General features: G+C 35.7%; 1 protein-coding gene across 34 annotated transcripts in view; it reads left to right on the top strand.

Moving 5' to 3' along the window:
* The window catches only part of EHBP1 (EH domain binding protein 1), a 369,744-nt gene that overhangs the window by 294,526 nt on the left and 50,218 nt on the right, over positions 1-25,000 (top strand). For 13 of the 34 annotated variants that reach the window (XM_055108336.2, XM_055108346.2, XM_055108338.2 and 10 more), the window contains 4 exons: positions 8,638-8,785; positions 20,167-20,291; positions 22,988-23,126; positions 23,341-23,447. In XM_055108336.2, coding sequence (XP_054964311.1) covers positions 8,638-8,785; positions 20,167-20,291; positions 22,988-23,126; positions 23,341-23,447 — 519 coding nt within the window. Of the gene's footprint in view, positions 1-8,637; positions 8,786-17,377; positions 17,486-20,166; positions 20,292-22,987; positions 23,127-23,340; positions 23,448-25,000 lie in introns of all 34 variants that reach the window. The other 21 variants (XM_055108331.2, XM_055108329.2, XM_034953237.4 and 18 more) reach the window with 3 other exon arrangements.

Below are 25,000 nucleotides of genomic sequence, written 5' to 3'. Positions count from 1 at the left end.
TAATGACGTCAGCAGCTACACTGACAGTTTCTCGTGTTCTAATTCACCTTCACAAATCCATGGCATCATTTTTTGGCTAAAGTAATGTCAGTTGGTGACATGTGCGGCAAGTATAAAAAGGACCCCCCATGGCAGCCATTTTTATTTGATTCTTAAGATCCAAAGGCTGCTGAAAGAACAATTGAATAAAGTTGGGGATTGGAGAAGCTTGATTTTCTTGTTCTCTGTGAAATGAAACTCCAGTCTTTTTCTTCCCCTTCCCCTCAAAAGCAAAAGTCTGCTAGGGGGTTGTAGCTGTGTCAAAGCCGCTGGGATGCCACTGCTGATCACTTTAATTACTACGACTAAGGAGGATAAAATTAAAAGTAGCACCATTGAAGCAGTGGAAGAAAGCTTGCCTAGATGTCGGTGAACTGTGAAATATAAAAATTGCATACCAATACATTTTTATGGAAAGGAAACAAGGAATTACATTACTTATTCTTGAAGAGTTTGTCCTTAAATTGTCAAGTTTTACTAGTGCATCTATCTATGGCAGATTGTAGACCATTTCAGAATGATAAGGAAAATAGTAACTTGAAGACATGCTGTGAAAGGGCTAAATATTATTTAAGTTTGTGTCCAAAGTGGTTAGTTCTGATCCATCTTTATTTGAATATTTCAAATCCGTTGGATTGAAACAGGGCTCTTTTTGCACCGTAACAGGACTTTTGCCTTATCCTGAAGATGTTAGCAAAGAGAAAAGCAAAGCTTAAATACATTTATCACTTTTCTAAAGGCTTATAATTTAAGGTTGGGAACGTAAGTTTTAAGTGAATGTAAACAAATTAGTTGCTGGGAATGTAAGTTTTAAGTGAATGTAAACAAATTAGTTGCTCATCATCTCTCTGTATTCATTGACACAAAGGGAAATGTAAACTGATTTGTGTAGCCCAAGTATACATAAAGAACTGGGACTTTAAAAAATCGTAATCACTGTAGGGCCTCAGAAAATGCTCTGAATAGCAGTTATGTAATAGAGCCAGTGCTTTGATATCAAACAGACACTGATTTTAATTCTTACTATGCCATTTACAAGATATATGACCTTGGGCGGTATATTTAAGTGAGATTCAGTTTTTGTCAAATTGGAATGATAGCAGCTATCTCAGAGTTGTAAGGAGTAAATGAGACAACACATATACATGTGTGAGCACACAGGGCACAGAACTAGTATTTACTCAAAAATTTGTTACAAATTGTAAAAAGATAGTCATAGGGAGGGAGACCTCCCAAAACTACGGCTTCTATCAAACCCTCCAAAGAGTACACATCTATCTTACAAAAGCAAGACTATCCTTTATAACTCAGTCTAACTCTAAATAATACCATATAGGAAAAGGTGAATGTCATCAGACCCATTCTCAGAAACAGGAAGTCTAACTACTTCAATTTATTTAAGTCTATCTAGACTACATAAGTAAATGAAAGACATAGGGGTTTCCTATGTATTGGATTTTTGAAGTATACTTATCTTTTAAGTAACAGCAGTTTTCTAAGTTGCCTTACCTCTGCAACCCAGTGAAAAGATTTTTTTTCCCAGCACACATGGTAAACATGATTTACTTACAGCTATGAGCCACTGTCTTTTTTTGAAAGAGGAATGGTCAAAGCAGATACCAAAAACACATTTCTTAGGTTTAGGCAAACTCATTGTCAGAAATATTATGAACGTATTTGAGCAGTTTGTGCTGAACGCTATACAGAAATAATAAGATAATCATTGTCCCTACTCTCTAGTCATTTTATCCTTAGACATAAACAGTGTGGCTATTTTGAGTAAAAAAGAAAAAATGCATAGATTTTATTGCTATCTATTCTTTCAATATTATTGCAAAAAAATCTTTTAATGGAGCCTACATATAAAAATTAAAATGAACTGGTTTTACTTATGATGAACCTGGAGACTAATAAACTGAAAATTCGTGCTATCAAACTAAAATTGGTGGCATAATCAATTACTATAATTACAAGCTTTTCCTTCATGACCTTAACAATTAACTTTTATTTTCTCAGTTGGTTTTTTGTCTTAAGGGAAGTTAAAGGGTGAGAAAACAAACAACACAGATATGCCATCCCACTGGAGAGCTTCAGGCCCAAGCAAAATTGTCTCTGTGGTGTTAGGACATTAGTAGAAAAGTAAATTAAGGCAATCTGATAGGGAACTAGAATTCTGTCAATCAGGCTCAAGATTTTGTGCTGTGTCCATAAACTTTGTTTACTGTAGGGTTTTATGAGTTGTAACCTGCCCTTGCAGTCTGTTAATGAGGCTAAATCTTGCTACTTGAGAATTGAATTACAGCACACCTCTGGGCTAATGGTTATAAACAGAAAGTCCCATTAGGGCTACATTCTGATTTGTTCATTTGCATTTTTTTCTATTGTGTAGAGAACAATGATGAGTAAATAAGTACAAACAAACAATTTACATGGAAATTGATAAAGTGTTCCTAATTAGTATTTAGAGTTGGTTTTATTAAGGATTGACTACTTTAAATTGCACTCTTGGTAAGCTCTCAGAAAAATTTGCAGATGGGAGTATTATGGGGGGTAGAGGAGGTGATAGCTTGCGAGAAAAAAATTAGGTTGCCATTTCATATTCAGAAAACTAGAATCATTTATTTCATCTTAACTCAGTAAAAATGACCCTTCATTTTAGTTTGAATCACCAAATTCCAGCTATGTAAGAAGTTATTATTCACTCAGTGAAATACACTTAAACTTAGTTGCCTGAGGCATATTAAATAATGGTTTTTGTTAGTACTCTTAACTTTTCATAAGTTTGGAAGATGAAAGTTTAGTAAAAGTTCCATTTTCCTCATTTGATCATATAATTTGATACTTTGGGAATCATATAGTTTAGTGGTTAAGAGCAAGGGCTCTGGAGTGAAACAGACCTGAGCTGAACACCTGGCTGTGACATCAGGTCTAGCTGTGGAATGTTGTGACTCTAAACTTAAGTATTCTTACTGGTAAAAATAAAGATGTGAAAATTAAATATTATGCACATAAAGCACATAGCACATAAATGCTCAGGAGATAGCAGCAGCCATCATCAAACTCACCATTATCAATCCTGTAATTTCTTTTATTCCTAGTATATTTTTTAAGTTTAGAAACACTGATAGTGGTCCAGATGTGGTGGCTCATGCCTGTAATCCCTACACTTTGGGAGGCCAAGGTGCGTGGATCACTGGAGCCCATGAGTTTGAGACCAGCCTGGGCAACATGACGAAACCCCATCTCTCCAAAATTACAAAAATTAGCCAGGCATGGTGGCACACACCTGTGGTCCCAGCTACTCGGGGTGGTGGCAGGGCTGAGGTAGGAGAATCACCTGAGCCTGGGGAGGTCACGGTTGCGGTTAGCTATGATTGCACCATTGCACTCCAGCCCAGGTAACAGAGTGAGATCCTGTCTCAAATTTAAAAAAGAAAAAAAGAAATACTGATAGTAAACAGGATTTTTTTATGATTTTCTTGCATCTTCACTCTCACTATGCCTATTGCATACTATTCCTCACCTATGAATAAGCTTGTGTCTCCAGATACTAATAAAATTTCACTTGAATGTTAGACCTCTCTTCTTTTGCCCCTACCACAATATACACTTCAGGAAGCATACCATCACATTGCTTTGCTTTTTTGAGGCAGGGTCTTGCTATGTAGCCCAGTTGCTCAGGCTGGTCTTGAACTCCTGGACCCAAGCAGTCCTCCTGAGTAGCAGGGATTATAGGTGTGTGCCATCATGACTAGTCGAGATTGTTTTTTAAAATAATGTTGATTATAAGAGTAGTACATGTGTATTATAGAAAATTAGAAAATGAGTCAAAAGAAAATAAAAATGTCAAATTTTGATACCCAGAAATCTTCACCATGACAACTTTGCGTATACCCTTCCAAATCTCTTTCTATGCATATGTTTTCTTAACTCTGACTTATTAAAATGACCAGGTCAGTTGTCTAGGATATCCTACCTTCTGGATCTATTTAGTTGTTTTCTTGCTGTGTCATTTATCGTGCTTCTCTATCCCCTGTGCTTATGATAAACATGAAATTATATCTAAAGGTTGAGTGGATTCACTTTAAATATTTTTGGTAGAATATTATAGGTGGTGTGCAGTTCATGTGCTTCATATCAAAAAACATATAGCATATGATTGACCCAACATTGATGATGCTAGATTCGTGGTCCCTAATCTCTGATCTAGTTCTTATCTCTCGTTTTACAAATAAGGTTTTCCCCTTGCAACTAAAAGTAGTCTGTGTGGTGTTACTTAAGCATATGTTCCAGTTATTATTGCTGTGTAAGAGGCCACCCCAAACTTAGTGACGTAAAAAAAAATGTCTTGCTATTATGCTCTACAAATTCTGTAGGTCAGGAGTTCAGACAGGGCACAGTGGGCATGCTTTGTCTCTGTTCCACATTGTCTGAGACATCAGCTAGGAAGACTTTTAACAGTTGGGGGTGGCTCAAAATGGCGAGAGTCTGAGGTCATCTAAAGCCTTCTTCATTCACATGTCTTGGAACCTATGCCAGAATGACTGAAGGCTGAATTTGGCTAGAATGGTCAACTGAAGCACCTACATCTAACTTAGTCCTCTCGCTATATGACTGCTGGGTTCCCAGAAAGAGGACAGAATATAAGAATTTCAAGACAGCTTAGGCAGAAAGGGTATGGCCTTTTCTGACCTAGCCTTGGAAATCACCTGCAACACTTCTGCATTCTATTTCTTACATACAAGTCACTAAAGCTGGCTCAGAAGAATTAAACTCTTCCTCTTATTGAGGGAATGGCAAAGTCACATTGCAGAAGAGCATGTGGGATGAGCGATAACTGTTGTGGCCATCTTTGGAAAATACAGTTGGCTGCAGCATGACTATCTGGTTCCCCATCGGACATTTACCTAAGAGCTTTAATAACAGTTGATGATCCTTGCCAGAATCATTCATTATGATTTGCAAAGTGATTTTTTTTTATAATTCTACCTTTTAGGGGCATTATTAAATGATATTTTATAAAGTAGAGCTAGGCCAGGCATGGTGGCTCAAACCTGTAATCCCAGTGGGAGGATGACTTGAGCCTAGGAGTTTGAGACCAACATGGGCAACACAGGGAGACCCTGTCTCTACAAAAATTAAAAAGAAAAAAAAATTTTTTTTAAACTACAGCTACCATGCCTGTAGTTCCAGCTACTCAGGAGGCTGAGGTGGGAGGATCGCTTGAGCCTGGGAGGTCAAGGCTGCGGTGAGCTGTGATTGCACCACTGCATTCCAGCCTGGATGGGTTTACTGTATGTATATACACACACACACACACACACACACACATATATAGTAGAGCTTTCTGTTATTGACTGAGAATATTTTGTTACTCCAAAATTCATTTCCCACTGGAAATACAAAATAATTTATTCTTTTCCTTTAATTACTACTTTTTAGGAGTTATTTCAAAAGCTGCCTTAAATGGTAACAAATGAGTTTTATATCCTTCTATGTTTTGAATATCATATTGGACTCGAATTTTCCTTGATTCAGTGTGTGACCTCATTGATTCAATTCATTGCAGTCATTTTTGTTTTTGAAAGTGAAATTGTCTCTCTACTGGGTTCTTCTAATTGGTTCTCTACTGGGAGCTTCAAGCTCGTCCCTGGCTCCGTTGGACATCCACATTAACCTACCCCCATTAATTTTGATGGCTTACTTGATTTCTCAAGAAATTTGTGAAAAAAAAATTGCCTGGGCTTGAGATCTACCCATTGGTTTCTACCCTTGTCCCTAATGATATGTCACCAAGTTTTGTTTTGTTTTTTAAGGCAACAGACTATTTAATGTGGTTTAAAATACATCAATGTCTCACCAAGTTTCATTGCCCTTTTAAAATTTTCAGACTCATTAACCTCTAACTTGGCTGCAATTGATACTCCTTTTTCTTGAAAGCCTCTTCTACTTTGATTTTCTGGATACTTCAGTGTTCTAATTTTCTCCTTTCTGTGTCCTCTTTTCCTCTTATGTACGTGTAGATAGATGTTTTACATGTTTTAGTCAGTGTCCCTCCTTTTTCTCTAGGGTACCTCTTCAAATGCTTTCATGGATTCCTATAACTCATCAGCTCTCTAGTCATAGTCTGACCTCACATCCTAGTATCCATTTTATTTCTCAACTACCTACTAACATCCACTCAGATGTCCTGCCAGCTTTTCAAACCCAGTATGTCTTAGCACAGACTTTCTCTCCCTCCCTTCTTATAGTTCCTTTTAGTTTTTCTATTTCTATTATGAGCATCACAGTTCTACTAGTTGCCTAAGTTTAAAATTTCTGAGTTTTTTTTCCCTCCCTCTGCATCTATTATGTTACCAAGAATTGGTGCCTCTAATTCTAATATATTACAGTTTTCTCTTTCTATTCCCATTGCCACCGTCTTAGTTTTGTATCTCACTACAGTTTCCTTGGACTCTTATAAGAGCCTCCTAAGTAGTCCATTGCCATCCTTCTATGTCAGTCTATTTTATGCACCATTGCCTGATTAATCTTTCTCAAATACACCTCTAATTGATGATTCCCCTAGACTTAAAAAAAAAAAGAAGACATATGCATAAAAACAAAGCCCGGCAGTGGTCCTGCTGTCTTTAGAATAAAATTAAAGCACCTCTCCCTGTTGGACAGGGCCTTTAAAGTATCTCCTCAAATTTATTTTTCTTGCCTTGTCTGTCACTGTTTTTGCCCTATGTTCAGGAAAACTAGGTTATATTTCCCCGTATACTTTGTTGTCTCTATGTTTTTGTACTGTTCCTACCTCCTTGTCTCTCTTGCACTGACCTACCTAACCACCAACTTCGATCTCTACCCATTCCAAATCCTACTCATTCTTCAGACCCAACTTGAAATCCATGATGGTATGATGCATTCTGTTTGCCCCTCAGCCAAAAATGTTCTCTTTTTTCTGAACCCTTATGTTATTTTGATCATACTGCCTTAACATTGTTACTTTCTCTTTCTCTATGTAAGTTTTTTGAGAGTATAAATAGTATATAGTATATTCTCCTGCTTGAAATGGTTACAGCACCTAGCACAAATTATGTGCTAAAGACCAGAGATACAAAGGTAAATCAGCTATAGTTCAACTCTAATGTGAAGGAGGCATCCCTACAAAGTTATAATGTAAATTGACAAGTATTGTTTAAAAAAATAACATATACACGTAGACACACATAAAGTACTGAAGTAACATAGAGGAAGGATTACTTTATTTCATAGGGAAGTGGTTGGGGGGGATAGTCAGGGGAGGTTTGGTGGATTTAAACTGAATCTGGAAGAATGAGTAGAAATTAAATAAGGTGAGAGAAGCTCATTCCAAGAAAAAGAAATGACACACTCAGAGCCACAAGTACATGAAGCTACATGATACAAACAATTCTGTATGAATAGATGTGAAGATTTATGGAGGTTCGGAGATGTTAAGGGGAGATAACCCTGCAAAGATATGTTGGGGCCAGATTATTTCAGTCTTTGTTTTATCATAATAATGCCATATTTTATATGCTTTTCAATTTACAAAGCAGTTTCACATTGATTATTTGCGATTCATAATATTAATAATCCTTTTTTTTTTTTTTTTTTTTTGTGAGACAGAGTGTTGCTCTGTCGCCAGGCTGGAGTGCAGTGGCGTGATCTCAGCTCACTGCAACCTCCGCCTCCTGGGTTCAAGTGATTCTCCTGCCTCAGCTTCCCGAGTAGCTGGGACTACAGGCACGTGCCACCATGCCCAGCTAATTCTTTTGCATTTTTAGTAGAGACGAGGTTTCACCATGTTGGCCAGGATGGTCTCAATCTCTTGACCTTGTGATCCATCCGCTTTGGCCTCCCAAAGTGCTGGGATTACAGGTGTGAGCCACCGTGCCCAGCAAATAATCCTTTTTTTAGTAGTCAACAACTCTCTTATTTGTCTTGCTATTTTAAATACCAGAAACCACATTAGATTTTAATTTTTCTTCTCAGTATACATTTGGGGAGAGGAGGGGGAGTTACCAAAAAGAATTTCACATCACTATGGGATTATTCTTGTTGATAGTTTTTAAATCAAATTATGTACTGATAAACTATCCCTACTGTTACTCTAGCCCCCTAAATATGCCATTTCCTATATAGTATTTGATCAGCATAGTATACCAGCATTTTCTGCTATCAGAGACGTCTTTTAGCCACTGCTCTGTGCCTTTATTCAAAAATAGCAAGTTAAATTATATTCTTAAAAAACATGAATTAAAATTCTGTTCTCAGTATTGTGACTTTTTTCTGTAAGCTGGATTCTTTTATTAATAATAATTTCTGATATTTTCTCAGTAATATGTATTACCAAACATTCTTTAACTTGTATTTTTAATGGACATTCTAATACAATAATTTGTAAATGTTTTTAAAAATCTGATTCTAAGATGTCTTTTAAAAATGGTGTGACATCCAACTGATATAGAGCATCCTATTTATAATGTGGGCCAAGCACCATGCTGTAAACCAGTTACTATCATGATGATCAGATTGAAAATGAAATTGCATTTCTGTCAATTACTGAGTTGGCAACTGTTCAATATATCTTAGCAGCAAGATGAAGAGCGACGTCGGCAGCTGAGAGAGAGAGCTCGTCAGCTAATAGCAGAAGCTCGATCTGGAGTGAAGATGTCAGAACTTCCCAGCTATGGTGAAATGGCTGCAGAAAAGTTGAAAGAAAGGTCAAAGGCATCTGGAGGTGAGTTAAAGAATCTTGTATCATTCTACAGACAACCCAGAAATCCACAGTGGACCTTTTGGGACTTTTTATTCTTACTTCAAAATGTTGCTTCAAAAATATAAAGCTTCTAACCTATTGATATGTTGCAAAACACCTAAAGGAAGCATAGTAAATTAGAAGATAACTGTTGCTGTTTTCCACATCAACTTTTTGGCTTCATTTAAAAATACTCAAGAAGTACTCTCTTAGAATATGCTTTTGTAAAAAACTCATACCTTGGTTTGTGATACTCCCATAATCGTATTAGGAGTATGTAAAATGTAATTGAATCCCTAACATCTAAATCAGCACAATTAGTGATGAGTTTTGTCATGAAAGATTTTCACTTAAAACAAGATCTTTAGAAAGTAACTTTAACAATATTCTGGCATTATAGCCTGAGATGTGAGAAGTTTATATAAGTCCCATCTCAGTTTCTTCTTAGTCTCCTCACTCTGAGAGGGTCTTCTTCAATATCTGCAGAGATTAATCTAAGCTTGATGTTGGGACAAGGGCTATATATATATATAATTAAAGAGAATTGTAATTTTAACTTCAGAGATGCTCAATTTGGACATCTTTGGAACATTTTACATTTTTAAGAGGAGTATATTCACAAGGCTTGTGAGCTTCTTATTTCAAAGGTATATAACCTACTTATCTACCAAAACATGCCAGATACTTGCCCTGAGTTAATCTTAGAATGCAAAGATCACTCTGAAGAGTAGGCAAGTGAAGACTCGAATAAGACCTTAGAGCAGCCATCCCCAACGTTTTTGGCACCAGGAACTGGTTTTATGGAAGACAGTTTTTCCACGGACCAGGAGGGTAAGGAGGGATAGTTTCAGGACAAAACTGTTTCACCTCAGATCATCAGGCATTAGTTAGATTCTCATAAGGAGCATGTAACCTAGATCCCTCACATGTGCAGTTCACAATAGGGTTCGTGCTCCTGTGAGAATCTAATGCTGCTGCTGATCTGACAGGAGGCCGAACTCAGGAGGTAATGCTCGCTCGCCCTGTTAGGCCAGGTTCTTAATAGGCCACAGACTAGTACTGGTCCATGGCCCTGGGTTTGAGGACCCCTGCCTAAGAGGGCCAAAACAAAGGTAAGCTATTTCTAGGTCAATGATAAGTTTCCTCAAAGTAAACTGAAACTTATTGCTGTTATTTCTTATTGTTTCCTTATATTAAAAGCTTACTGTAGAAAATTCTAATGCTTATAACATCTAATCTTCCATCTCATAAATTTGAAAGCTTCTTCCCCACACAGCTGTGTATCTGTCCCTCTGGTCTTCTCAGAATGTCTGTATCTTAGTTAAACCCATCTTGCCAGGTACAGTGCCTCACGCCTGTAATCCCAACACTCTGGGAGGCCAAGGTGGGAGGATCACTTGAACCCAGGAGTTCGAGATCAGCCTGGGCAACATCACAGGACCCTATTGCTACCAAAAAAATATATATATATATATATTTTTAATTTTTTTTCACGTGTCTTTTTTTTTTTTTAAATCATTGCCTTCAACCAACTCACGCCCACTAAAAAAAAATTTTTTTTAATTAACCAGACATGGTGGCACACACCTGCAGTCCCACCTACTCAGGAGGCTGAATCGGGAGGATCACTTGAGTTCAGGAAGTTGAGGCTGCAGTGAGCTTGATCATGCCACTGTCCTCCAGCCTGGGTGACAGAGTGAGATGCTGTCTCAAAAAAAAAAAAAAAAGAATTCTTCGTCTTCCCTTTTCGACTCCTATCATGCAGCTATCATGCAGGATTTTTATTGCAATTTCTACATTCTCTACTACAGCTTTATAGTAAGATCAGTAATTATGCACAGCTACATTTGTGTAATACTATGACAATTTGCTGTCATTTATCATTAATAATTAGATGCTTCTTTTATCATAAAAATCTTCCAGATATTCTAAGTAAATCTTAATAAATCTTTGCCTCCTTATATCTTTGAGTCATAGAAAAACACCATATTCTTATGCTCCAGATAGGCTTCCTGAAGCTATTAATGCCACCTTCCTGTGGCATCATAAAGCCATGTAGGAGAACAAATAATAATAGGATGAAGGGGCAGTTGGTATCTATTTTCTGTTTTTCCCAGTAGTGAGCAGATAACAATGCTAAATGACTTGTAAGTGCTGGGAAGGCTAAGAATTAAAAATCCTATTAATGATATGGGATGTGTCAGCTATACAGTTGGTCCTATCTTTATAATCCAACTACACTTGAGGCTAAGCCAGGACTAGACTAGGCAAGGAGACTGTCAGTGTTACAACCCAAAGTGTGGTTGCTGCCTGGTAATGAGGGACAGTAAAGATCTGAATTTGCCATCATTCAACAGTCAAAGTAAATAAAGTAAACAAAGGACAAGTGAGGACTGGATCTATAGAGTTGGCAAGGAAATGGAGACTAGAACAAGGAAAGCCAGGTGAAATGAAGAAGGGGCAGGGTTTGACAAATGACTTATGAGAACCTCCTGAGGAGTCAGGTTTCTTATTCCTGAAGGAGACCAAAGTGACCAGGGTCTATTTTTCCCATAGGACACAGCATACCTTGGATGTTGGAAGCAGCTACATACCAAATGGTAGTCTGTTTGTGAGAACTAAGGTTGACCTAAGACAAATGATGCAGGCCTATTTCCTGTCCTCGGTGGTGGGTCTTGGCCTGTCTTCATAAAGGGATACGGAATAGACTAGGTCTCCTCTGGCCTCAAGGTCTAAGCCCTAGCTATTGAGAGTGAGAGTTGTGGAGAAAACTTTAGGACAAGGAGGAAGGTAAAATTCCTCTTGAAATTCAAGGATTCGTATACATTTATTTATCAAACAGTACCAGCCATTGTGCTTTGCCAGGATTTGGCAGACATCCTGGAAAGGGCCAGAGCACTGTAGGTTTTGTAAGCCATGTGCTGTCTGTCCCAGCTACTCAGTTCTGCCCTTGGTAGCCTGAACTTCCCTTTGCAGTCTTGAACAATATGTGAATGAATGAGCCTGGTTGTTATTTACCTTCAAAAGACAGTAGGCTGGATGTTGCCCCTGGCCTGTAGTTTGCTCACCCTTGCATAGCAAATTCAAAATTCACTTGAGTTCACAAGAGTCTAATTTCTAAGTAAAAATGACCCTGATGAGGTTGTTAAGTCAGGGGAAGGAATTAACAAATTAGTGTCCACTCTCCTAGGGTCTAGTAGGAATCCTCAGGTCTGAAAAAAGTTTTGCTAAGGAGTAGTGTGAAAGGAAGAGAGAGAAATAACTTGAGACCAGCCTAGATGGAGAACTAGGGTAGGAAGATTTTTGAAGCAGTAGTCCAGAGTGATAAAAGAGGGTAGTGAAGAGCTGACATAACAAGGTGGATGCACAGCCTGGGGAATGTATTGAACATTATCATTACTCATACCCACTGCCTGAACTCACCTGCGAAAGCCTACTTTTTCTGTTCTCAAGCAGCAACCAGCCTTGGTGAGAAAAGGAAACTTACTAAATTTGAGGTGAGGTGTCTTCAGCTTCATGGTGTCCACAGAAAATACATACAAGGTATTTTAGGTCACCTGTAACTGTATATTCAGGCAATCAAGAGACCTATATCCTATTGCAACCAGAAATAGCCTAATTCTTGTGTAAATAACAGAATCACACCTCTCCTAGCAGCCATAGCCTAGCTTTCACTTACCCTCTGTTTGACATACTTGTGGGGCTTATGAGAAAATCAGGTAGTGTATTACACATGTTTTTTTCATTTTTGCATCATTTTGTAATTGTAGACATGCGATGGCCTCATTTTAAATTCCTCATTCTATGTAACAAATGATGTGGGTTGTATGAATCTTTCCTGACAAGGTACAGATGTTGATAAAGTTTAGTATTTTTGGTTTTAGTTATGTAGTATTGTGGTCAGGGAATAGGGCCTAAATTTCTGCTTTGGGAATTTATTAATGTTTTATTTTGGCCAAATACGTATTAAATTTTTGTTAATGGTCTATGGATACATTTGCAAGGAAGGTGACTACCTTGTTTTAAGATGATATTACATATCATGTCATATAGCACATGTATTATATATTATAAAGTATATTATATATGATACATATTTTGTTATTATTTATTCCATAGCTTATCACTTTGGTTTAGTTAGATTAGATTAGATTTGCTTAACTTTAAACTGACATTTTTGCCTCTTTTTATTTTTTGAGACAGAGTCTCGCTCTGTTGCCCAAGCTGGAGTGCAGTGGCGCTATCTCAGCTCACTGCAACCTCCGTCTCCCGGGTTCTAGCAGTTCTCCTGCTTCAGCCTCCCGAGTAGCTGGAATTACAGGCACCCGGCCACCATGCCCGGCTAATTTTTGTATTTTTAGTGGATACGGGGTTTCACCATGTTGGCCAGGCTGGTCTGGAATTCCTGACCTCAGGTGATCCGTCTGCCTTAGCCTCCCAAAATGCTGGGATTACAGGCGTGAGCCACTGCGCCCGGCCTTTGCCTCCTTTTTATGTAGACAAAGTAGTATATTTTGTTTTGCATTTTGGATGAATGAAGAAATTTTTTTAAATTTTGCCCATGAGAATGTCTGCATGATCCTTATTATTTCAGTTATGGAAAATAAATTTGTTGAGCTGAAATAATATCTTAGGTCTTCAATAATTTTTATTTTTAGCTTCTATTAATAACATAATATCTGTATTGTGTTTCCCATCTTTTGTTTGATTTCTGTAGAATAACTTCAAAAATAATGAATTTTATGGGGACCTTTGTTGAGAATTTTAAAAATCATAAGTGAGAAATTTTTTTGGAATTTTTAAGTATGTTTTTAATGATAATTTCACTTTCTGTTTAAAAAATGCAGATATTCTCTCTCTCTCTCTTTTTTAACTGTCACCAGATATCTTGGTTTCATTCAATTTATCTATAAATAAAAAGTATAAGACTGGCCTTATTGACCACACGGTTGGGATATCTATTTTACTTATAGTGCTGTGCAGTGTCAACTGGAATGCATTTTTACATTCAGTGCATATCTAATCTCCTTTTACCTTTTCCTGCACACACAGTACATAGCATACTTGCAAACCAGCTTCTGTTGTATAATGGATCTCTAGTTTACTTTCTGCCTTGTTCACCTACTGGGTTTTCAGTGTTTAACCATAAAGATATATTATATTTATACATTTATGTATATCTTTAAACACACACATGCACATGCACTTAAGTTCTGTAAGAATACAGTTAGAGCATTTCTTACAGGTATTAGGAAATATGTAACATTAACTGTTCAGAAGAATTCGAAGTTGATTGTAAAACTGAAGTCAATGAATCAAAAGAAAGTAGAAACCCATTCTTAAGAAGACCTGAGCTGTATAGATGACTTTTTACTCTTGCCATCCCAAATAGTAATCCTTTTATCTAAGGTTAGCAGTACCTATATGAACATTGAGTTAACCCACTCAGCATTACTGGGGAGTGGTAGTGTAAATGGCACCTGTTTAATATCATACAGGAACCTAGCACTGTATAAGTGGGTAAAGAAAGTAGGTGCCATTTCCTGGGTATCCCTGGAATCTGAAAGAACCCATATACAACCACATTTCCAGACTTACCTATTTTTTTTCATGGCAATGCCATCATTCTGTTTACTCAGGCTGGAGAGTTGATTGTGATGGTGGCCTCACCCTTACTCTCCTCAGTATCCCTTCTCCCACAGCCCAACATCCAGTTGATTTCCAAGTTACATCATACCTACTCCCAATTCTTTCATCCTAGGTTAGGCTCTCCATAGTGCTTGCCTGGGGGTTATAACAGTCTCCAACCTGCATTTATTGACTCCAGCCTTTCTGTTCTCCAGTCCAACATTTAGGTCAGCAATTTTGCATGACAGATGGTGTCACGTGCATAGGGCTGTCTTATGCACAGTCCCTAGACCACTTTTGCTTTCACATAAGAAGGCATATGAGAATGTGAGCAAGAGTGATATTATAGAAATAATAATTGATGCTGCTCTAACTTATAAAAGACATAAGCTTCAGTACTTATATTACTACTAATAAGTTATACCTACTTCACAACTGATGACAATAAGGTACTTCGGTTGAAAACTGCTTATGGAGATTGCTGTTAAATTAATCTTCTAAAGCACAGTACTGATCATGTTGACCACCAGTATCTCTGCATTCCTACCAAGTAAAAGTTAAACTTCCCATTCTGTCCTTCAAGACTCTCTGTAGGCTCTCTATAGTTTTGCCTTTCAAGTCTTACCTTCTGTTATTTCTCTTTAAGTATGCTTGAGCCAAATAGGACTTTACACCATTCTCTGAACATAACCTACCCGTTCCTCCTTTCATGCCTGTAAAGCCCTCCCCTCAATTGTACCTCTTGAAATTCTATACATTTCTCAAGACCTAATTTAAAGGTTAGCGTTTCCAATAAAGAATTCCTGGTGTCATTGGCAAAGAATAATCTCTTTATCTTTTGAATTTGCTCTGTACCTTATTTTTATCCAGTAACCCCCACCATACATGGTATTATAGTCCCTTGAATATGCCTTTAAGGCAGAATAAATGTCTCATACAACTTGGTATCTCCTCAACATCTAGCACAGTGTTTTTCATATTGTGTATACAGTACACAGTAGAAGTTTCTAGAATAAATGAAAGAATATTGAATTCTATACTCTCCCTCTAGATTAATTATATTCAGTAATCATCAGTGGAGGCTTATTGGCAGCAAAAAAGTACTGCATTAGATCCCTAAAAACTATTAATAGAAGCTATCTCTGACATAGAATAATGCTGAGGAAGTATTCTGAACACCTTTTTGACACACAGGAAATATTTGTTAGCTTATTTGCTAAACTACAAATTTTGAGGATAGTGAAATTGAAGATGCCCACTTCTGTGAAATGAGTCAAATAGTTGATAAGCTGAGCATAGTTGATTAGAAAAGATCTTACAGGTGATTGTGCTTAAATAATGAAGCCATGTATAATACCTTAGCTAGTTCTCTGAAAGCATTTAACAATGTTTTTATCTCTATGCTTTTTCGCCCCCCTGGTGTGGGGGGTGCATTTCTCAATCTTTTTTCTTTTTTCTTTTTTTTTTTTTTTTTTTGAGACTGAGTTTTGCTCTTTCACCCAGGCTGGAGTGCAGTGGCGCGATCTTGGCTCACTGCAATCTCCACCTTCTGGTTTTAAGCCATTCTCCTGCCTCAGCCTCGTAGCTGGGACTACAGGCGCACACCACCACACCCGGCTAATTTTTTTATTTTCAGTGGTGATGGGGTTTCACCATGTTGGCCAGGGTGGTCTTGAACTCCTGACCTTGTGATCCACCTGCCTTAGCCTCCCAAAGTGCTGGTATTACAGGCGTGAGCCACCGCACCCAGTCAATCTTTTTTCTTTATTGTTTTCTTCTTCCAAATGGTTTACATAGTAGTTGGGAAGTCTTCAATAAATGTAAACTATTGTTATTAATATTAATACTCATAGTAAGCATTTACTTAGGAAGCCAAAAATCAAGCCTAAGGATGTACTTTTTCAGAAAGGGACAAATGTTGAGGGATTAAGCCAAACTGTAGAATTATCAATTGGAAAAAAATCTTCGGAATACCTCACTACTAATAAAAGTTGCCCAATTGAAAAAAAATGAGTTGCAGGGTAGTAGGGGTATTCTTCAAATCCCAGGGCTACAGAGCTATTTCTCCAAAAGGTACATTCCCTGTCTGTTGGATAGAAATTAAAGTTAAACCTCTAATATGCAACTAAAATTGCTGCTGTGCCTTTTCAAATGTATAGAATTCAAAATTACTGTAACAATTTTATCACTAGGATTTGGAGAGGAAAAAATATCTACTAAAAATCCTTAATGTCAAAAATTGACTCCATTAATTAATTATGACCCAAAACATTTTACTAGGGATATAAAAAATTATGTAAGACTTTCTCATTCCCGTATATTTAATTTTGGTTGATAATTTTTCCCAGATTTTGCTCTACCAAGATTTATTGTCTTAGTTGTTTTTGAATTTTCCATTGTATAAAGGCATTGTATATGCTAGTCTCACTCTTAATCTATCCATAATGTTTTTATGATAATATTTCATTAATAGCATAAAAGTATTTAAGCCTTCATGAAAATGACAAATATATATATGAGGAATGTGTGCTTATTTATGCATTTAAATCGAATAATCTGATAAAAGTGTAAAATTTAGAAATATTTGATGACTTTGTCACCAAACTAACTTTATTTTTGTGTGCCATTGTTAGAGTTACTTATAGATTACACTTTAAAATACAGGGACTCAATGAGCTCAGTGATTCAGAGACAGCGTGTGGCAAATTGTCAAAACCTTTGCATCTGCTTTGATGTGATAATTCATGTTTGACATATGAATGTAAAATATAAATGTTAATCCAATAGTGAAAGAGTGACTTAAAACTGATTTCTTAACTTGCTTATCTGTGTCAGACCTGAATTTGAATAACTATACTAAAATACTGGTTTTTCTTCTTTAGTGTTTTGGATGAATGATATAAAATATAAATAATATACTAACATTATTGCTACATGTTCCTACAGATGAAAATGATAATATTGAGATAGATACTAACGAGGAGATCCCTGAAGGCTTTGTTGTAGGAGGTGGAGATGAACTTACTAACTTAGAAAATGACCTTGATACTCCCGGTAATTTCAAATTATAAATGTTTTGTGTCCTGCTGCATGGCAAACTTTATGGTTATATTTTTATTATCTCATCAATAATAATAATAATTTTGTAGTTTTATTACATCTTATGGCCTCATAAACCATTTAGCTTAAAGTCCACCTTCCATCAATTTTATGTTATTTTGTTTTAGGTTGGATGTTAAAATTAGCAATAACATTGGAATAGCAAATTGTGGTTTGTGTTCTCTTGTTACTAAGATTCACTATTGTATTTTATGTTATGTGAGATAATCTGTAGGCTTTCAATAGTTGGTTCCCTTCTCAGCTTAAATATTTTGGTGTGATGTCAGAAGGTATATATTCCACATGTAAATCTAAACCATGGGATCAGATTTTCTGATTTAGTTTAGAATTATAGTCTTAGTTGTAATATTATTTTGCAGATTTTCTGCTTACCTTACTTAAATATTACTCTAGTAAATGATTTTACATATACTTAACTGATTACAATAAGACACTTTGAAAACTATATAGACTGCTGTTAAATTAACCTTATGTCTTATATCAATAAATTGCTTTGGCAATGGACCTTTGTAAGTTCTTATTTAAAATACAAAGATACTTGCTGGTGGTTTTTAATAGGTGAATGTTCCAAATGCATTGCCTTTATAAGCCAGCAGCAAGTAGCAATCCAAAGTTTTGTATATCTGAGGGGTTCCATAAATGCTTGTTGAATTGAATTCTTATGGCAATAAAAAGTCTTTGGTGATTTCTTTAGACTCAAAGGAGAGAGGCAAAGTCTCTAATATTTATCTTTTCCTGTAAAAAGCTAAAGGGAGTGAGAGCAAGCATACTTTTTCCTATCCATGGCATGCCCCTGCAATGCTAATCTGCTCCATTTCTTTCCCTGTTGGAAATACTACTATTATTTCAATAAACAGGTGACCAGGGTTTTCCTGACTATAACGAACACTCAAGAAAACTCATGCCCTTTTGTCAGTAGCTCCTTCATGGCCGGGTGTTAAATTATACTATTGCTAAATAGAAGTCAGTATACTTATAATTGTGCAAGTCCAAAAGAATGCTGATATTTAAGGAAAACTTTTAAATGTTTAACCCAAAATTAGAACTACATTTTACTTCTTTCTGTTTAAAATACTACAGAACTTGGTTAGGTTTGATTTTTTTTTTTTTTTAAACATTTTTGTTGCTTACTCACCTTCCCACCATAACCACCACCAAAGGCTTTATCGGAAACCAATCACATCTTTTTAATGCTGAGGAAGACATCCATAAGTACTGGATTTAATTTTTTAATACTCAATTTATGGAAGTATAAAAGTATAAAATCAGTAACAATATGTGATGCATATGTCCTGATTCTACAGTAGGTTAGTAACACAGGAAAAAATAGCCATTTCTGAGGTAAAATAAGGGGAGAATTTTCTAGTTTCAGCTGTAGCAACTTTGGGGGATACTTTAAAGATGGGTTAATTTTAATCCTAACAGGCTTGACTCTTGTCATTTTTAAAAACTCTCCTCCTATTTAATGTTTTCCAAAAAGAACACACATCTCAGCCTTCCTGTTTGGAGTTAACTAATAAATTGTTTACGGCTCTCAAGCATGCCAGTTAAGTGTTGGCATGGAAGTAGACAGGCCTCCCAGTTCAGATTTATGGTTTATTTTGTGGCAATAAGAAATAGGAATGCAAACTAGAATCTGGAAGCTCTTAGAATATATTATGATTTTTATCCTTGCTTTATTTTCCCTGAAAATTTTTTTCATATGTATATAAGTCATAAGGTTTTAATAATAAATTGTTTAATCTTTATCTTGATTTGACCATAGTTCATCAGATATTGTTTAAAAGAGAAGCCTTGCAATATAAACTGACCAATTTGCATGAAAGTAATGACAATAGCATTTATTAAGAGTCTTATAATTAGAAAAGTTATTAATCTTTATGAAAAATATCATCCAGCAAATGGTGGACATATCTATTGCGACCATTTTATTGAGGAGTTGCCTTTTATTAATTTAAGAATTAGTTGTGTTTCTACTCATTTTGAACTATTGTATTATGAAAGATTAATGTACATTAATACATTCCAAAAATGTAATAATCTGTATTGTATTTCTGCTATCTAAGTAGAGGGTATTTGTAAACATATACCCTGTTTCAATGCTGGTTATATAGGTACATATATAAACACTGGATTCTAATAGTATGTACATGATGATGATCTGAGATAATGTTAAGAATTTGTTTTAATATGGCATTATATTTATAAATCTGATATACTAAAAGAAAACTACAAAATAATATTCAAAATGAAATGTATCTCTTCTTTTAAATATCTAGTTTGTTATAATAGCTTGTTTTATTATGTATAACATACAGTGCTTATATAAATGTATACATCACATACAGGCATAGGTTTTTAGGTAAGCATTAGCTACTATTTAACTATAGTATAACTAAGTTCTCTTTAGATATGTTGACTGTATTCTTTAAGGGGAATGATTTTGGTGGGGGAATATATATATGTAAAGGATTTTTCGTGTGTCTAATCTACTAATATCCTTTTCTTCTTTCTTTTAAAATATAGTAATACTTTTCTGAGCTCACATAAAATTGACAGCCTACATATCTAAATGCATCTCACTCAGTTATTCATGGTATTTGCATATTTAACAGAACAAAACAGTAAGTTGGTGGACTTGAAGCTGAAGAAGCTCCTAGAAGTTCAGCCACAGGTGGCAAATTCACCCTCCAGTGCTGCCCAGAAAGCTGTAACTGAGAGCTCAGAGCAGGACATGAAAGTAAGTCTTACTTGTTTAAAACATTTGGCTTAGTATCTGTGTCTTCTAGTTTCTGCCAGGAGTTTGTAATTCCAAAAACAATTTTTTACCTAATTCTTCACCAATATTAAGATTAGGGTATAAGAAATTTTTACTGGTGAGGTGTGGTGGCTCATGCCTGCAAGTCCAGCACTTTGGGAGGCCAAGGCAGGAGAATCAGTAGTTCAAGACCAGCCTGGGCAACATATTGAGACTTTGCTACTAAAAGTAAAACAATTAGCCAGGCATGGTGGTGCATGACTGTAGTCCCAGCTACTCAGGAGGCTGAGGCGGGAGGATTGCCTGAGCCCAGGAGTTCAAGGCTGCAGTGAGTGGTGATCATGTCACTGCACTCCAGCAGCGGAGACAGGGCGAGACCTTGTCTTAAAAAAAAAAAAAAAAAAAAAAATTAATTAATTAAAAAAATTGTATTAAATAGCCAATAAGTAAATATCAATATGGTAATCAGTATTCATATACTATTTTTCAGGGAAACTACTACTTTAAATTGCTATTTCAAGTAAAAATAGAGGCAATATGGAAACTATTCTTGAGTTCTATATGTATGTATATTTTGCTAAGACAAATACTGTTAAGAGAATTCTAGCGCATTTTTCAATAATCCTCAAGCTTCTGCCTATATAGATGAACTAAATGTATGTTATTTGTAAGAATCATCACACCTGAAAATGGTAATGTGATTGAATATAAATGTTTAAGATAACTTGCATGTGTTTTGTGCCATTATGCATCTTACCTTGTGTAACATTTTAGTCAAAAATGCCACATTATAAGACTATTATTAGACTGTTTATATTATTCCCACCCACATGTTTCCCTGCTTTCCTCACAGTGATTAGTATTTCTGTAGCTTTAGGGCACTTCCAGTCCTGTATAACTTTTCACCCACCTGCGGACTATGGGGACTGCCCTGCTGACTGAAAGGATTTCCTTCCCCTGACACAGAGATGCTTTGAAGTCCCAAAACAATGACTTTCATTGCTTTTCCCCTATATTGTCAGTTTCTATAAATTGGTGATGAAAGTGTGTGGCAGCACCAGAGGACTTTTGGTCTCTATCTTTGAACAAAAGGAAGCCTGGATCGGGTCTGATTTTTTGTGTTCAATTTAGCTTTCTGCAGTGGATTTAATGCAGAATGAAGCTGGCCTAAGAATAATACAATAGATTGAAAAGGCTAACTGAATTAGTGGGTTTAGAGGAATACATTTGTAAAGTGGCAGAAGTCCCTAGTCATAAAAAGGTTTCTTAAGATGGGATTTGCTGGCTAATCGCACTGATATTTTAGCATGTTGCCAGGCCTAAAAAAATTTAGCTGTGTTTGTTTATTTTGGTAAAGACTTGAGTATTAGACTATTGGATAGTTATTATAACAGTAGTACTCTATTTTTCTTTTAAAAAATAGAATAAAAGCCAAAACTGTTTCTATCATAACTATATGGCTAGGATATTATAAGCATGATATTAATGATAAATTCATTAGATAACTTTAAAAAAATAAAATAGTGTTATTTTCATTATTATGGTTTATCTGTATAGATATAATTGGTTTTGCTTTCCAAAACACTCTTATATAGTAGTCTTTAAAGTTATTCCAACAAAAGGTGTGCTTTAAACAGCTTGCCTTTGTATGATTCCTTTTAGTTAAGATTTTGAAAATGGTGTTTATAAAGAACATATAGAGTCCATCTGTTCTCTTGAAGCTTTCAGCGTTGACTTGGGTTTTAATTTTTTTTAATAAAATGCAGTTTACACATTTATAAATGAGGCATTCTGTGTTTGTGGAAAAGGATAAACTGTTACCTTCCCCTGAGGATTCTGTATCCCAGGCCTCCTTGAGGCTAGAGAATAGGCCATTGGAGGGCTCCCTCATTACCGATTGTCTCAATGCAGAGGAAGGGCAAAGTCTTGGTAGCTTTTGATAACCAGTTTCAGCATTCAGCAGGCTTAGCTATTAGTCATGCATCTTAGCCTTTCCCTATTTACTTTCAAAACACTTAATAAAAATAATAAAAGATTAGGTATAAAATGAAATATTTGTTTGGTACACAGCACCTCGGTATCTGCAGCTTCCACACACTGCAGTGGTTCAGTCTTCTGGGATATTTCTTGTTGATAGAACCATTTGAATTTGTTACCAGTATTAACATAGGAAGCTCCGGAAAAGATAATTGTAGTTTCCTTAGCTGTAAAGGGCTTACTTACAAATCTGGCTTTGGAAAGTTATAGCTGATGAAATGCAGTTCAGTAGGGTAGTATTATAATCCTACCTTTTAGCCTTCATCCAGCATTAGTGGTTTATCTCAATGGGCATAAAATTAGAAACTAGTTCTTGCTGTCATACAAGTCTGTGGGGCTGTACAAACTGATGACACAGAATAGTGGGGGAAATAGGAGGCAACATGGCTTTTAAATGATATGTATCACTGGTGGAAGACACATTCGTATCAAAGTTATCAAGAGTTAAACCATGTGTCCCAAAGTTTGTGATTACAGGCAACAGAACTTGCAGTTGAGCTCTTTAAAGTGCTTTAAAATCCTTTTCTTGCAAAAAGTTTCTAAATCAGTGTTATCTTAAATCAGTAAAAGTTGCCTTACTAATGTGTAATTTTATGTTTATGAGATCAGGACTCTCTTACCATGTGTTGTTTTACGTTTAGAGTGGCACAGAAGATCTCCGGACTGAACGATTACAAAAAACAACAGAACGTTTTAGAAATCCTGTTGTGTTCAGCAAAGATTCTACAGTCAGAAAAACTCAACTTCAGTCTTTCAGCCAATATATTGAGAATAGACCAGGTAGAACACTTTTTAAAATGTTTTTCCATGTTATGGTTTAACTATATATAGATATCTATATATACTATATATATATAGTATATATATAGTATATATATATATAGCATATATATATAGTATATATGTATATAATCTGGTAATGTAAATTCACATTTCAATACACAAATATCAAGCTTTATAATAATTTTACATGTCTTTCCTCTTTTTTTTTAAGAGATGAAAAGGCAGAGATCAATACAGGAAGATACAAAGAAAGGAAATGAGGAGAAGGCAGCGATAACTGAAACTCAGAGGAAGTCATCAGAAGATGAAGTGCTTAATGTATATTAATTTTTTGTGTGGTTTCATGATTGCTGATAATTCCAAACTGTATGTGGAAATAGTGCCTTTATTTGTTAAAATGAGATGTTAGGTTTTTAAAGATGTCAATCTCCAGTGCATTCAAAGCAGAGTGAGAGGGGTGCACTGTTGAATTAGTCTGCAGTGTGGTGATAATTGTCAGATAAAAAAAATGAATTTTTCAGAGTTCCACAGCCCCAGTTTCCTTGAGACATTTCCATCAGGGCACTTCCCATAAAGAGATTCCAGTATTGATCTACCGGGAGGATTTTAATTATTACAATAGCAGATACCGCAGAGCTGCAGTTAGAGGGAAAAGTCACATGAGACCTGCTAGAATTTCTCAGCCAACCCATTTTGTTGGCTTGGGTTAATGGGTGTTCAACCTTTCCATTATCCAGATCAGCCGTGAATTACTAGCTGAATGATGTTTGCATTAATATAATATATATGGTAATTTCTTCACTTAATTAACGGGGAGGTTCAGCTCAGTAGGGGTATGGGCTGATCATGTGTAAAATTGATTTGTGAGGGAAATATTTGATAGACCGCAGGGAGAAAGCTGCTTTTGATGGACAGCTGCGGGACAGAAGCAGGAAGAACAAGTTTTAACTTGAATTTTTGTCTGGAAGCATAGCTCTCTTTAATAGTACTACTTTTTAAATTATCTACAGTTTTTCTAGGTATTTTCTCTTGTTTTCAGTGTTAAAATAGTTGGATTTTAAAATCCTTATACAAGTACACTCAGAGTCACCAACTACATTTTAGGACTCTAAAATCTTCTCATTTTAAGTTGTTTACTTTAGAAGACCTGGAAAGGGATGAGCTAGAAAAGAACAGCTCACTGGTAATCCTGATGAAGTATTTGGTATAACTTTTAAGTTACAGAATACTTAACTATACTATGTACTCACACTACAGAAATCTGATTATGAAATTTCTTTCTATTTTTAACTGAACCAATCAGTAAGAGCAATGAAGTTTGTGTGTTGCTTATCACTTCTGCTTCCTTATGTATTTGTTTTTTGTATTATCTTTGCAAACTACTATATTTGTTTTGTCTGTCTGTATGGGAATGAGAAAATAAAATATCCCTTTTGAAAATGATCTGCTATCTGGCAGATAGGTTCAAGAAGCATTCACCAGATTATCCCAGATTTTAAAGTTACCATTAGCATTTATTCTATTATTTTATTTTTTTCTGTTATATTTTGTATTGAGATGGAAGAATATCCATTTTGCATAAATTTTTAAAAAATACAGTGACTTTTAAAATCAAACTATCCTGAGAAATTTAGTTTTATGATTTCTTAAAATATTTTAACTTTAAATTTGTCAACTGCCATAATCAATTTAATTATAAGTTGGTATAAATTGAGGTCACATATGAGTACAAATTACTTACCAGTTCAAAAGGTATGTAAGTTACACATATAGTTAGACATTTATTAATCATGAGAATTCTAAAATATGCTCATAATTAACATAATTCTTTATTTTATTTCCTGTTTAAGGAGTAGTGAAATATAATTCTT

This window comes from Pan paniscus, chromosome 12, assembly GCF_029289425.2.
Source record: "Pan paniscus chromosome 12, NHGRI_mPanPan1-v2.0_pri, whole genome shotgun sequence".
Lineage (NCBI taxonomy): Eukaryota > Metazoa > Chordata > Mammalia > Primates > Hominidae > Pan > Pan paniscus.
The sequence above is the reverse complement of the archived record's forward strand: the minus strand, read 5'-3'. Positions and strand labels throughout refer to the sequence as shown.